The sequence below is a fragment of the Siniperca chuatsi genome, linkage group LG5 (genome assembly GCF_020085105.1).
Source record: "Siniperca chuatsi isolate FFG_IHB_CAS linkage group LG5, ASM2008510v1, whole genome shotgun sequence".
Taxonomy (NCBI): Eukaryota; Metazoa; Chordata; class Actinopteri; order Centrarchiformes; family Sinipercidae; genus Siniperca; species Siniperca chuatsi.
The window spans coordinates 17,883,741-17,899,226 of NC_058046.1; the positions used below are offsets into that span (position 1 = coordinate 17,883,741).

The 15,486-nt window shown below is 41.2% G+C and overlaps 1 protein-coding gene across 10 annotated transcripts; it reads left to right on the forward strand.

Annotated features, from left to right (window-relative positions):
• Positions 1-762: 762 nt before the first annotated feature.
• On the forward strand, positions 763-15,297 carry ddhd2 (DDHD domain containing 2). 10 transcript variants are annotated; one of them, XM_044196811.1, is made up of 20 exons: positions 763-926; positions 1,925-2,079; positions 3,949-4,141; positions 6,596-6,783; positions 6,922-7,011; positions 7,167-7,287; positions 7,377-7,466; positions 7,560-7,701; positions 7,839-8,047; positions 8,133-8,194; positions 8,310-8,429; positions 8,524-8,619; positions 9,082-9,258; positions 9,368-9,394; positions 9,848-10,003; positions 10,452-10,554; positions 10,658-10,819; positions 11,038-11,142; positions 12,633-12,801; positions 12,973-15,297. In XM_044196811.1, exons 2-20 carry the CDS (start codon positions 1,960-1,962, stop codon positions 13,052-13,054), a joined length of 2,412 nt encoding a protein of 803 aa, XP_044052746.1. In that variant the 5' UTR covers positions 763-926; positions 1,925-1,959; the 3' UTR covers positions 13,055-15,297. The 10 variants fall into 10 exon arrangements, with proteins under 10 accessions (XP_044052746.1, XP_044052742.1, XP_044052744.1 ...); XM_044196807.1 differs by having other exon boundaries at positions 798-926; positions 1,877-2,079; XM_044196809.1 differs by lacking the exon at positions 763-926 and adding an exon at positions 974-1,261.
• Positions 15,298-15,486: the final 189 nt, after the last annotated feature.

Here is a 15,486-nt window from a genome sequence, read left to right on the forward strand (position 1 = left end):
TACTCACTCCTCCCTCCATAAACCCTGGAGGGGAGATGGGAATGAAGCACACAGTGTAGTGTAGTAGTGGTTTGACCCCAGTCAGCCAACTATGCTGCTTTTGAAATAAAGTATTTCATGTTACAAATGTTATGGTTCATTTGGTGAATCTGTGTATACGTTTTAATGGAAACAGAGGGACGTAATTAAGTAGTATACTGCTTTTTAAGCCACACATATTCCTCTAATCCAAGGTGAAGGGAGTGCAATGAGTGCATCATATATGATACACTGTTGATAGTGAAGTCAGTTTGCTGAAAATGCAGCCATGAGATGAGACTTAACTTGTCACAAATGAGTGTGTTTGTATGTCATGATGTGGTTGCTCTCTTATTCTTGAGAGGCCTACACCTACTGTCTCACATTTTACACATACCTGGGTTAAGATTTGTGGGTTAGGCTGAGCAGGTGACTTGTTGAATGGATGCCATGCCATATTGACTGACATTTTATCTAACATCTTCATACCTCTCAGCTGAAAGATAGGAAAGTCCAGCATGCATCTGCTCAAAATATTCACTTTAGCATTCTTAGACATGACATGTTATCCATCCGATTTACAATTACTGAATTCATGTATAAAAGTTATAAACAGCAACTATGGGGTAAATACATTATGTTTACCTTCCACAACATTGGTGAAATCTGAAATTTGTACGCCTCTCGTTTTACAACACACAATTTCTCAACATTTTAAATTCGTGACGTCAGCTTAATGTGGGGGTTGGGGGGGTGAGCCTGTGATATTTCATGTTGTCTTCAAGGGCTCCTCGTAAATCTAAAAATTTCTGTGTGAAGGTTCGGTTCTTTTGCAGTAGAGTTTGATTTTGAGTTTAACAGATACACGATTACTTTGTGTGACAGACGACTATAGGCCTGAAGAAAATGTAGGATTTTATTAATTTACTTAAAAAACTGTACTTATATAAATGTTTCTGTTTGCACTGGACGCCGTGTTTCCGTATTTCACTTGATCGTCAGACTTTGAAATCTCGGGCATCACAGAAAACTCCTTCTGTATTAATATAGGTGTTTTATTTTATCCCTTTATTTGGCCGTTAGTGTGGTCGTTCGTGAAAGTTACTCTCGTAATAGTAATATTTCCGAGAACATCGTAACTAGGCAGCGGTTGACAGGAGGCTGTCCTTGGCTTGCCGAGCTAGCCAGAGCGAGCTAAACAACGAATATAAATCCTCTGCATTAACTGTATGTGAAGTTGTCGGTGAGTTTAAGTTAACGACTGTGTGTTACTAGTGCTATAACGTCCAAAACAACAACAGGATGTGAAAACTGAGAACTTAACACTAGTGTCCCGTTCAGCCATCGTAATTCAGCTAGCATGAACCTCAACCAACGTTAACGACCCTTGGCCTCTAAGATGTGTTTGTTGCATTCTTCAAAATACGCCAATAACATGAGAAATAACTGCGAACAGTAGCTAGTTTTGTTCAAGATAATGTCAAGAAATCCCCAAGTGCTACGTACATCAACATAACTCATAATGCATCCATTGTGTGACATAACTGTTAGCTAGCTGTCACATTAACCTGAGTGTTTATATTTTCCATTGCAGCTGATAATACAGCTGCCAGTGTAGTCTGAGATCTGGGATTAGTTAGTAGTTAACGTTAAACCGCAGCTAGGGTGTGAGCTAACGTGATCTGGCTTGTTCGTCTTTCTATCTCATCACCTATGATGAGCTGATTAAAGTAAACGTCAACAGCCGTTTTGTGCTAGTGTCACTATTCAATCCCTTGCAAGTTTAACAGGTTATAACATGTTATGTAAATGTTCTGATGGTCATTAGGCCTCCTTTTTGCTCTCATTCTGTGTGCAGCTGGGTTGTGACAGGTTCTGTGTTTGCGTGGCTCCCTGCCCCCCTCAGGTCAGAGCTGAGGGTTGGGGTCAGATCTTGGGCTAATGTCATATAGTCCTGGTGAAGAGGGGGGTCTATCTCAGGCTGCCCCAAACGTCAACACTCAAGACCTGTCTGACAGCCCCACTCAGACTGCGGCCACAGGGAGCACACCTGAGGATCAGGTGAGGGTGCATGATTTTGTGTAAGGGTGTATTTTGTGTAACAGTGTTGTTTGTCAAAGTCTGTTTGCTGTAGCGCTGCCCTCCATGATTGGGGTCAGGGTTTAGGTGAGGTTAAGGGGAAACACAAATTGATGGGGAACAGACTTTAACACCACACCCTAACCTTGTGCATATTTTGCAGAATGGTATGGCCTTTTTCGTTATAACAAGATAAGTTGATAAGATGAAGTTGTATTTTATGCTTGGGCTGATGGTGAGATTCTGCTCTTATTGAGCCCACAGTCAATTGTATTGTCTTACGTTTGTTGTCTCAAGAAGAATTTTGAAATGTATGGTGCTGTACAGAAGAAAGACCCAGTCTGACCTGTCAGAGTTATCATCGTTTTGCAGTATGGGTTATCTACATCTACATTTCTCATTGATCAGCTGCAGGGGCACAGAAAGTTGGAGGACCCACTTTACTAGGACCCAAGGAAGCTTGGGTCCTTCAATGTGTTATCTCTAACAAGGTTTTTTTCAGTCCTGGACTAGGCTGATCTGTGATCAGGGATACCCTAAGTGGTATAAGAGGGCACTGATTTATTTGATAGAATTAACATTGTACCTCTATATAACTAACCATGACACCTTACACAATTTCAAGGCCATGCCAGTATTGAACTACTCTATCACAACTGTGTTAGAAATAGAATTCACTCCTCTCAAGTGATTATGAATTTGAAAAAGTGCAAGTGTTGATTTTCAACTAACTGCTGGCTAGTAACAAAATACAGTTATCATATGATGCATTGTCATGTTCCTCCAACAAAAGGCTTTATAAAACCATTCACTGCCTAGAAAAGCTCATTAACACACGAAAAAGTACACAGAGATTGTTTGTGCTCCTGTACTACTGAATGATAGTGGGACAAAGTAGAATCGGTGGGCTTGTGGAGGTGGTTTTAGATGGTCACATACTACTGTCCCTCTTTTAAGGTATGCACACATTATAAATGTTTGAACACAGCACATAGTCCAGAGGAAACAATAAAACCATCATGGTGTCCAGGGCTAGTGTCAGTGTGTGTCTGCCTGTCAATGATAAGCTGGCAACATACATGTACCTGGATGGAGTATAATGAATCACTTTCCTGAAGGTTATTTGCTAAAGGAATTTTGACTGTTTTTATGCTGCATGGCATGCAACCAAATAGAGGAACAGAAAGGTATTACTTGCAAGGAGATCAGTAAGATTAAATTCTTAGGAAGGGCGTTCCATTCGCATATCAGTTTATTCTCAATCTTATTTTAAATCTGTACACCTACTGTATGCACATTACACTGCAAATCGGATTGCTGATTTGGCAGCTGTGTGTAATGTGGGTGTTTGTTGTTGTGTTTAGCAGTGGCAGGCTCTCTCTTTCAACACTCTGAAATAGGCGTAACACAAAAGTATTACTGGCAGCATTGTTTGTGAATGCAAGATATTCAGTGGGAAAAGGTTGTTTACAAGCTGTAGCTGTAGCAGTTGTGTTAAGAAAAAGAGACAAGAGACAACTTGTAGAGGAGGAAAGAATAAAACAGGGCTTTGTGCATCTGGCCAAGGGGAGGCCTGATCCTTTCCCATCCGACTGTCCTTTGCTTTGTCTGATGGTCTCAGGTTCCTCGATAGGAGCTTAATGAAAGGGCACAGACTTCTACATTTACTTATTCTGGAAACTACAGAGTTGAACAATGGACTGTTCTAAATAAGGAAAACACAGGTGTATATAGTTTATATAGTATATATAGCAGGTATGTGCTTTTTACTTAGTAACTGAGCAGTATTGCTGCCAAGAAGAAGAAATATTGATTCAGCATCTTGACCATGCTGTCGTAATTTTTCTCCAGTTGTCGCCTGTGGTGGATGAGGTCTCTCCTTCTTCCACGTCCTCCTTTGAGATGCTTGACATGGAGTCGGTCCCAGCTCCTTATCAAGAAGTGCAGCCTCACTGGTTCTTCTGTCGACGGGCTGAAGACACCACCTCCTGGCTTCCTTTCAGCAGAGAAGACTCTGACAAACTAGAGAATGCCTGCAACATTGGTAGGCACATGTATATTCTTTACATGTATAAAGGTATGTGTAATTAGGTATGTGAAAAGTAGGGAAATGATGAGCTTGTGCTGTGAGAAAATAAAAGGTCAAAACATTGCTGTTGCCAACACTGGCCTGGTGCTCAGTAGGACACTCTCCTCTGCCCGGACATGCTCACCGTTGCTAGCAGTTTAACAGCAAGTTGAAGTTCGGTGTCAGGATGGTTTTAGGTGAGCCTCATCATGATGATTAATATACAGTACCTTTGTTGTATACATTTATTCAGAGTTGACATCTATGATATTCATATTTAAAGAAAGTTCTCTCGCACCCAAAGTTAAAAATATAAAACAACAAAAAACAGCAGGGAATCATTTCCAAATCATTTGAAAGTATGACTTTCTACAAATTGCTCCATAAACAAGCAAAGTTCTTGTCTTTCCCTTTGACAATATAAGTCTCTCCAATGCGAGACAGGATGGGAGTTCCATCGCCCTCATTTGTATAGATGGTACAGTGGGGCAAAAAAGTATTTAGTCAGCCACCAATTGTGCAAGTTCTCCCACTTAAAAAGATGAGAGAGGCCTGTAATTTTCATCATAGGTACACTTCAACTATGAGAGTCAGAATGGGGGGAAAGAATTCAGGAAATCACATTGTAGGATTTTTAATGAATTAATTGGTAAATTCCTCGGTAAGTTCCTCCTCCACCTACAAACAAGCAAGATTTCTGGCTTGCACTGACCTGTAACGTCTTCTTTAAGAGGCTCCTCTGTCCTCCACTCGTTATCTGTATTAATGGCACCTGTTTGAACTCGTTATCAGTATAAAAGACACCTGTCCACAACTGTCACACTCCAAACTCCATTATGGCCAAGACCAAAGAGCTGTCAATGGACACCAGAAACAAAATGGTAGACCTGCACCAGGCTGGGAAGACTGCAACAGGTAAGCAGCTTGGTGTGAAGAAATCAACTGTGGGAGCAAGTATTAGAAAATGGAAGACATACAAGACCACTGATAATCTCCCTCGACCTGGGGCTCTACGCAAGATCTCATCCCGTGGGGTCTAAATGATCACAAGAACGGTGAGCAAAAATCCCAGAACCACACGGGGGGACCTAGTGAATGACCTGCAGAGAGCTGGGACCAAAGTAACAAAGGCTACCATCAGTAACACACTACGCCGCCAGGGACTCAAATCCTGCAGTGCCAGACCTGTCCCCCTGCTTAAGCCAGTACATGTCCAGGCCCGTCTGAAGTTTGCTAGAGAGCATTTGGATGATCCAGAAGAGGATTGGGAGAATGTCAGATGAAACCAAAAAACTGGTAAAAACTCAACTTGTTGTGTTTGGAGGAGAAAGAATGCTGAGTTGCATCCAAAAAACACCATACCTACTGTGAAGCATGGGGGTGGAAACATCATGCTTTGGGGCTGTTTTTCTGCAAAGAGACCAGGGCGACTGATCCGTGTAAAGGAAAGAATGAATGGGGCCATGTATCGTGAGATTTTGAGTGAAAACCTCCTTCCATCAGCAAGGGCATTGAAGATGAAACGCGGCTGGGTCTTCCAGCATGACAATGATCCCAAACACACCGCCCGGGCAACGGAGGAGTGGCTTCGTAAGAAACATTTCAAGGTTCTGGAGTGGCCTAGCCAGTCTCCAGATCTCAACCCCATAGAAAATCTTTGGAGGGAGTTGAAAGTCCGTGTTGCCCTGCGACAGCCCTAAAACATCACTGCTCTAGAGGAGATCTGCATGGAGGAATGGGCCAAAATACAAGCAACAGTGTGTGAAAACCTTGTGAAGACTTGCAGAATACATTTGAGCTCTGTCATTGCCCACAGAGGATATATAACAAAGTATCGAGATGAACTTTTGTAATTGACCAAATACTTATTTTCCACCAAGATTTGCAAATAAATTCTTTAAAAATCAGACATTGTGATTTTCTGGATTCTTCCCTCCATTCTGACTCTCATAGTTGAAGTGTACCTATAATGAAAATTACAGGCCTCTCTCCACTTTAAGTGGGAGAACTTGCACAATTGGTGGCTGACTAAATACTTTTTTGTCCCACTATGTATCCATATTACATGGTATGTCCAAATCCAGTGAGCAGTGATTACTGCAAAGTAACAACATAGTCCTGTGGGTAAATTCTGAGTCAACAGACTTTCGCTTGAAAAGGAACTTCTTTACCAATTACATGGCTTGTACATTCAACAACCTTCTTCCAGAATCACTGTAGACTTGGACATTCCCATAAACAATGAATTCATGTACCTTTTTCCTCCATGCATTTAACACATGTGGAACATCAGAGAACACGTTTTCTTGCAAATCTATTGCCAGAACTAAAGCACAGCACTTGTATTCCTAACTCGTCATCATAGAATCTTTTTTTTTTTTTTTTTTTTTTTTTGAAGATTGACTCGTAAAACTTGTGTTTACTGTACAGTAGGAGACGAGGAGGTGGTGGTAGCTGTGGATGGAGAGCGGTATGACGTACATGTCAAGGAGAGGAAGCGCTACGCTGTGTATTGGGAGCAAGCTCCCACTGAAGTCCGCCGCTGTACCTGGTTCTATAAAGGAGATAAAGACACCAGGTTCATGCCTTACCCTGAGGACTTCAGCAAAAATCTGGAGGTAGTCTGACACCGAACCCTCACCATTACACTGCTCATTGCTACAACTTGCCCTTATCCCCTTCCTAAGTTTGCCTCTTCCTCAGTTACTCTTTTCATATCTGTCTTTGATTCCTTCCCCTCCCATCCAATTTTTCAGGAGGCCTATATGATAGCAGTGACCTTGGACGAATGGAAGAGGAAACTGGAGTTTCCCACTGGAGAGACTGTCATCTTACACAATCCCAAGGTAAGGCCTGCTGTTAAAATAGCACTGTGTACACTATAATTAGATACATGAAAAAGCCACACCATGGCTTTTCTGAGTATATAATTTTTTTTTATTTGGTACATTGTTTCCTTCTTATAAGCCTCTTCTCTTCCATTCCCCTGCTCCTCTCTCAGCTGATAATGCAGTATCAGCCAATAGGATTGCAGGATGAGTGGGTGTCCTCCCCCTCGGAGCAGACCCGGCCTCGAACAGTCAAGAGGGGAGTGGACAACATCTCTGTAGAAATACCTGATGGTACGTGTGTGGATGCACTAATAAGAGATATACTGCAATATAAACTCATTTGAGGACAGTTCCGGGCTCACATTTCTGTGTGTTCCCAGGTGAACCAGAAAAGGTGGATCATCTTGTCTTTATGGTCCATGGCATCGGTCCTGCATGTGACTTGCGCTTCAGATCCATCATACAGTGTGGTAAGTGTGAGTTTGTGTGTGTGTGTGTACACTATGTATATACTGTATGCATGTATTTATGTGTATGCATGATTCCTTCTTGTCTCTCTCCAGTAAATGACTTCAGGAGTGCTTCCCTGTCCCTCCTGGCCTCTCATTATAAGCGTGCTCAGCAGGATGGCCAGATAGGAAGAGTGGAGTTCCTCCCAGTCAACTGGCACAGTGCTCTACACGGGGATGCCACTGGTGTGGACGAGTAAGTATGGAGAGAGACAGAGAGTGGACAAACCAAGATTCCTCTGTTGTACAATAGTACTGTCTCCAATATTGATCCGAAATAGTCAAACTCTGTCTTCCCTCTCTTTATTTTCTCCCTCATTCCCCACTTTCCAGGGACATCCAGAGGATCACACTACCCAGCATTAGCAGGTTGAGACATTTCACCAACGACACTCTGCTGGACCTTTTTTTCTATAACAGCCCCACCTACTGCCAGACCATAGTGGACACAGTGGCCTCAGAGATCAACAGGCTGCACACCCTCTTTAAACAGAGACACCCGGAGTTCAATGGGGCTGTTTCAGTAGTGGGCCATAGCCTGGGTAAGACATGCACAAACAGACAAACACACATTTAGTCATTAAAATGCTGAATTTCAGCTCTTTCCCTTTGTCTCTTCTTCCTCAGGTTCGCTGATCCTGTTTGACCTGTTAACCAATCAGAGGACTGGATCAGAATCCAGAAAGGGGGTACAATAACATTCACAGTAAAAGATAACATCAGAATACCAATAAAAAGATTGCATATTTCTCTACATGGTGATGAGAAAATCCATTTCCCTTTCTGTCCCTCCCGGTGCTTAAGGTGCCCTCTGATGCGCCCTTTTCTTTGAACTGTGACACACTGGAGCAGACTCTGACCAGACTGGGCCTACAGCAATACCTGGATACACTACAGGCAGAAAACCTAGACCTAGAATCACTGGTACACACACACACACACACACACACACACGCACAATGGACATACAAATTCAAGTGTAATGCATAGTTAAAAACGTATGGATCTCCCCTTTTAGACTCTTTGCCAAGACAGTGATCTCAAAGATTTAGGAATTCCTCTTGGACCTCGGAAGAAGATCCTGAAGTACGTCAGGAGGAAGTGGCTTCCAGAGGTCAGACATAGCCTGAAACTATACTGGCTTTTCATGTTTTGTAACATATTACCACTACAAACTCTGTTAATGTTTCTTGGATCTGGATGAAATTTTGTTGGACTGTCCTTCACTGTCCATATTAAGGCCACACAATAATCGGCACCTTTTTTTACAAAACAAAATTCACATGACATATATTACTTATTTTCCCCATGTGTATGTGTTTAAACAGCCATTGGTGTGGATTGTTTGACTGATACTGGCAATGTGGCATGTTTTTATGTATTTATTTTCATATTCTAAAGACAGGATCAAACTATCTAAGAGAACTGATTTACTGTAGACAACAGTGAGAAGCAGGCTGTTTCATTTATGCGCAGTTCCTCTTTTGCTTGGGGGCTCTCTATCCAAATGATAGTAACCATATACTACAGTTCAGATATTGTTTAAATAACTTTTTATATTTCTCAATCTAAATAGGATTGTAAGACGGGGGCAGTACGTCTGGCACCAGGGTTGCAAGTTCCACCTCAAGTGAGCAGTGATCACGATGGTAATCAGTCCTCAGCATTGACAATGCAGCAGTCCCAGTTCCACAGGGCGCAGTCTGTCACCAGTGCTGTAGACTACGAATACTTTGACATGGGCATCGGACAGGTACCACACATGGACACGGACATGAAAACTTGTGCTTGGGAGTACCAGTAGATAAAAGCTTTGATGCATCACCTTCCTGCTTCTCTCCTCCCCCCGCTTGCCTGGACAGACCAATGGAGGCATAGCCAAGGGACAGGTGTGTCTCACATGGTGTCCCCATGCTCTCAGGCTTTGTCCTTAGCTCTCTTTGATCTCACTGTGCCTGGAGTTTCTCTTCACATACAGCCTGGTCCGGTCAGGGAAAACTCAAAGCAGCTGAATTATAGTGGCTAATTTATGAGCAATAGGGTTTCCTACATCATGCCGTGATTGAGGCTACCATCTTTGTCCCATTGAGTCGTACAACCCAATACCACACTCTCTGTCTGTGCTCATCCAGTCCTGCATGAGCGATCAGCTCCCTGGTCTCCTCCTTACCTGCTGTCATACTCCCTGGCTATTGTCTTGATGTCACGAAATATAGTTTTAATGTTCCCAGCACTATTTTGCACCAGAGAAGTGTTTCCATCTGTATAAATAGCTGTGTCTTCTTAGTGCAAAAACTGTGTTTTAATCTCTAATAGCACACATGTTTCCGACCCCACCCCAGGTATCCATTGATTACCCACAGCTGGCTTTCCACCCCCAAACGTTTTTTGCTTTCGGGTCTCCTATTGGAATGTTCCTGACCGTTCGTGGGCTTAAACACATCGATCCCAACTACACCTTCCCAACCTGCAAGAGGTTTTACAACATCTACCACCCGGTGAGTGATCATATATTTACTGCATCTGCCCGTTTGGGCACACATACTGCGCTAAGCCCCAAAAAGGGATAACAACTGCTTTTATTTGCCACAACTACAATTTGCCTTTTTTTGTCCCATTTTCAAACAAAGATGCATTAACTAGGCAGTTCTGAATGTTTCCGAAATTTGTTTGCATGGTTAGAGCCATGTTGGAAAAGACAGATGTAATTGCAGCATTGAATCAACATAATGACAAGAATACTAGTAGCAGTTTTACCGCTGTATAATTAATTTAAATACATGGTAATCTTGGACGCAGCCACTGGTCTAATCTAACTTTTGCCATTATTAACCTTACGCATGTGATAAAGAGAACTGCACATATTGGAGTCTATCTCTGCTTACACAATGACAGAGGTCATTTGTTAAAAGTTATATTCATCTCTTCCCCTTTATTGCTGCGTAGTATGACCCTGTGGCCTATCGGATAGAGCCCATGATTGTGTCAGAGGAGGATCTGGAGCCCATGCTGATCCCTCACCATAAAGGCCGCAAGAGGATGCATCTTGGTATGGCTGTCTGTTTTTCTCCTTTTCTTTGTGGAGCAATATTGCGGTATGGGCTTTTTGTTTAGTAGGTTAATGATAATCTCTGCTTCTGTTTGCCCAATAGAACTAAAGGACAGCTTGACCCGTATGAGCATGGATTTGAAGAACAATGTTTTGGGATCATTACGGACGGCATGGCAGTCCTTTTCCAGACTACCGGTTGCTGCACTGCCCCCAGTGGAGGAAGGAGAAACCACAATAGAGAGAGACCTTCAAGAGACGCATGGTAGAAAAAGCACTTTTATTTGTGTTTTGTTTGGGGGAATTTGTGGATGGTGTGTGTGTGTGTGTGTGTGAGCGAGCGTGCACAAGAGTGTGTCTAACCCAGTCTCTTCATACTCCTCTCACCCCTCTGCATGTTCCCACCCTCCCCTCCACTCTTCTGCCCTATCTGGTGGTTGCTCCTGCTTCCCTCACCCCTTACCACTTTATCTTGAACCTCAGCCTCAGCGGCAGTCACAGCTTCTGCTAAGAGGGAAGAGAAAAGTGCTGATTTTTGGACTAAAGTATTGGAGTGGCCCAGGGCCCTTCATAAGCATTACTTCCAAGGTAAGCCAGGATAGTCACTTGGCTAGAATAAATGAGGAAAAAGGAGTAAATTAACTCTTTCTAGCTTACTAGTAGCTTTGCAATCTGGTTTTCTCTGTAAACTTGCCTGATTCAGCGAAAGCCTACAAGTTTATATAAACTGTCTGTCATTCTGCGTGTTCCACGTAACTTCACTGTTCGTGAACATCAGAAGCCACTTGAGTGACCCGCCCATGACACACTCTTGTATGTGCTGAACAAATAGGACAAGTTGAATAGTAGTGATCACAGTTGTTGTTTTTTAACAAGAGTAATTGGCTGGATCTCAACCAGCAGGTGACCTACAGTAGCTGTGTGCAGGTACATGTCCTGCCCTTTTCTACAGCACCAGTACTTCATTAAATGGGTCAAAGGGAACGCAGCTGATAGTAGAAAAGACTGTACAATTCAATTACACAATGCCTTTTTTGTCTTTCTTTTCACTCTCTATCCGTTAAAGATAGCTTTTCATTTAAACCCCATACAACCGTCATTTGTTGTATCAACTAGTAGTTGTACCACTGTAGTGGTGCATGAGACTCTTTAGGACATAGTACAATATAATTTGAGAGTAAGATTTTTATTTTTTAATGTCAGAATTAAAAGCCAGTAAATGCAGAGGAAATAAAATAAAATGTTTTCGAAGCTAGCAGTCAGCAGTTTCATCAGCAGTGCATTAGGTCTTTGTGGAGAGCCCTTGTGAGACAACAGTTCATTAATAACATACTGTCACTCATCACAAAACTGCACCACCTTACTGACATTTGCTTAACATCATACTTGCACTTAAGGGTGATTGCATAAATATTCAAGTCCTTGCCTATAAAAGCATTACGCAGAGCTATTCCAAACAATCACAAACTATTCAGATCTGTTACAACCTCTTCAAAATAATCTCTTTAAATATTCTTGTCGGAGGCAGATGATCACTGAGGCGGGATAGCTCCCCTAGTGATGGATGCTGACTGAACTGCAAATCAAATTATACAATGGGAGCTTGATGCATGTTGTCTGATGCAGAGACATCATGATACAGTGAGAGTAAAAACATGAAGCTACATATTGCCTACAATATTTGTGAAACCTTGCAATTTTTCAGGAGGACATACTTAAATCTACAGGGTTCTTTTAACTGGTCAGCACAGGCTAACACATCTAATCTTAGGGTTGTATGTGAGCAAACTATGCCTGTTTTTGGTGTTGTTATCCCATCAAAGTATATTCTTACAACATTCTACTCCTCTCTGGGGTAGATGGACACTGGGTAGACTAATGTGAGTTTGATTCACTTGCATATGTTTGAATGTTGCTGGCTGCAGACAGCAGCTACTCAGCTACTCTCTTCTTTCCTGTCCATTATCTGATACGTTCTCAAAACAGATAGCTGCTGCTGGCTAGTATCATTGTTTTTGGTGTCTGTTGTCTAATATAGCCTTATCTTTTTTTTTTTTTTTTAACTTCTGTCCCTGCAGTAGTGTGTGAGGAGACAGAGTCCTCAGTGTCAGCAGAGCAGACAGAGCAGCCTGAGATTAAAGTGGGGATGCTGAATGGAGGACGAAGGATCGACTACGTACTTCAGGAAAAACCCATCGAAAGCTTCAACGAATACCTGTTTGCCATCCAGTCTCATCTGTGTTACTGGTGAGTCATGCCTATAACACCCTGTAGAAGGGTAGACTACAGTAATTGTGCTCTTTTGTTTTGTGTTCCTGTAATTTTCTTTGTTGTATCACACTTTACTTTTTACTATTTTACTGATTTTTTTACTTCAACTAAATTTTGTTTTCCCCACTCTGCCTGTCTGTGTATTAGGGAATCTGAGGATACAGCTCTCTTGCTGTTGAAGGAGATCTACGACAAGCTAGGTGTGGCCTTTGAACAGCCACAACAGTAATAAAGTTTTATGAATGTAGACTTGCTTTTTTAACATGGCAGTAACCTGAAAGTGATAAAATGAAGGATAGCTGACTGAGCCAGAGGCTGCACAATCCTCTTCCAGAATGCCTTACTGTCTGGGTGTTACCTGACTGCCCCGCCCTCTCCTCCCTTGACAGTGGAGACTGTTTTGCTGCATCCTGGTGATCTTGGTTTAGATATGTCACTCAACCTTAATTTTGCGGTAACGGCGGCTTTTTGGTGTCTGATAGTTGTTTCAAATCCACCCAAACATCACTGTCATGCTCCGGGTTGCACTTTTCTGTCTTTTTTTTTTTTTTTTTGAGTCATTCTTTGTTTTACTTTACTTTGCACTTTCACTTACCAACAGATGTTAACATATCATGCGTACAGCTGCAGCTGAATAATATTGGAAAAAAATAAGTATCATGATAACCAGAAGACACACGCAGTACTTGTTCAGGTATGAAAAAACACACATCAACTTGCGTATCAAGTATGTTTATCACATTGAAATACATTTCAAACTTCTTTTCTCATCTGCCATTTCTATGTATTTGACACCAAAAATATATTTAAAAATGCCATAATATAATTAAAAAAGTAGATGGTAAATTTTATATATTTTCCAGCCCTATGTATAGCCTCCAAAAATCAGAAATTTAGAACTATACTTAGAATTAACTATAATTCCTATTATGTGTGTTCATCTCTGCCTGACCCTTTAAACTTCAAGCTCTCTTGACCAAGGAAGCTCTCTCCCTTAGCCCTTACCCTTATAAATTGCTGGATCAGATGGTTTAGTTTGGTTGACAATAAAATGTTTACTTTCTGATTAGGAAAATTAAGGTTATTTTTGTCTGTTAAGGGTCCTCCTGGCAGCTATATTTTTTTCTGTCAACATTAAGGCCATTTGAAACCCAAAGCTGCTACTCCTACATTTGTGCAATGTAACAATGTTGATGTCACTCCTTTTTCATTTCACAGATGAAGTTCTGTACTGACACTATCACTGAAAGTGAAGTTCATCTTGCCTTCTAATCATATTTTTATTTCACTTGCAATATGTATTTCACTGTGATCGTATGTACACTTGTATCTAAAAGAAACAAACCTGATGAAGATTTGTCAGAAATGCAGGTGCTTGAAAGGTCGAGCTGGTTGTCTTTTCATTATGTATGTATGTATGTATGTATGTATGTGTGTATGTGTGTATGTGTGTGAGTACATATGTATGTAATGTGTGTGAGTACATATGTATGTAATGTGTGTGAGTACATATGTATTGTAGTATGTATGTTATTGCAGTGTGCAAACTGTACAGAAAGGAAAGTTCCACTTTCTTTCCCGCAGGTCTGTGCCATTTGTCCTTTACCACTTTCTTCTTTCTGCTGTTTTGCAGTTGACCCAAAACGTATCCTTCTGTAATTCCTAACAGCAGTATATTCTTTATTCCGATACAGACTGGCATCTCACATAGACAGTTCTAACTTTTGCATAATCTATGGGCCAAATGTTACATGTTTCTCTCATCTGTTCCTTTGTATCAAGGTATTGTAAGATCAACTTTTCTATCTGTATTGCTTGCACTTCTTTGTTATGTTAGAGCAGGGTTTCTCAACATTTGCTGGTGATGGACCCATTAATAAGAGTTTTCACAGTGAAATCATATGAATGTGATTTAAAGAACTTAAAGCAAATCAGTTTATTTTATATACAAACATATACGAAACAAATATCAATATATCAGTGTTACAAATATCACAAACTGCACCTTCATATCAAGCTACATGGGGCCCAAACTACAAAGTTGAGAAACTCTTTAGAGTGATTTAACTTTATAAATGACTCGTATGTTATGCACTGTCAGGGGACCACAGCCCCCAACCACCAAAGCTCTGAATGACCTGTATCTCAGCCCTCTGGGTGTAACATCCGCACAACTGATGAATTAACCTAATGGGGTTGTTCATTTTTCTTCCTTTAGAAATGCACTGAATACTAAATTATCATGTTGATGTTTCCTTGAACCTCACCATCTCTGTTTCTGTCATTTTTAGTGTCTGAACAGTAAAACAGGACTTCGTGGTCCCTGGCTCCTCTTCCTTACCATAACTACTGTTTTTTCACTTGATACTAATATGTTGATACATACCAAAAAGCAAATATTCTCCTTTCTGAATACATACCCTATGAATGTGTGTTCATGGTGTGTGTGCCATAATAAAACATTACAAGTGTCTTGTTGTGTTCTTTGGATTTCATTGTAGCATGCTTATTCTAGATTTAAAACACAACAAATTAATCTGCAACTTTGCTTCAGGATTTTATCATGTTGACATATGACATCATCAATAGCCTAAGAAAAACCAACAGAATTACAGCATATTGAGCTTAGTCTTAATCAAATAGGATAATTTACAAAATAAT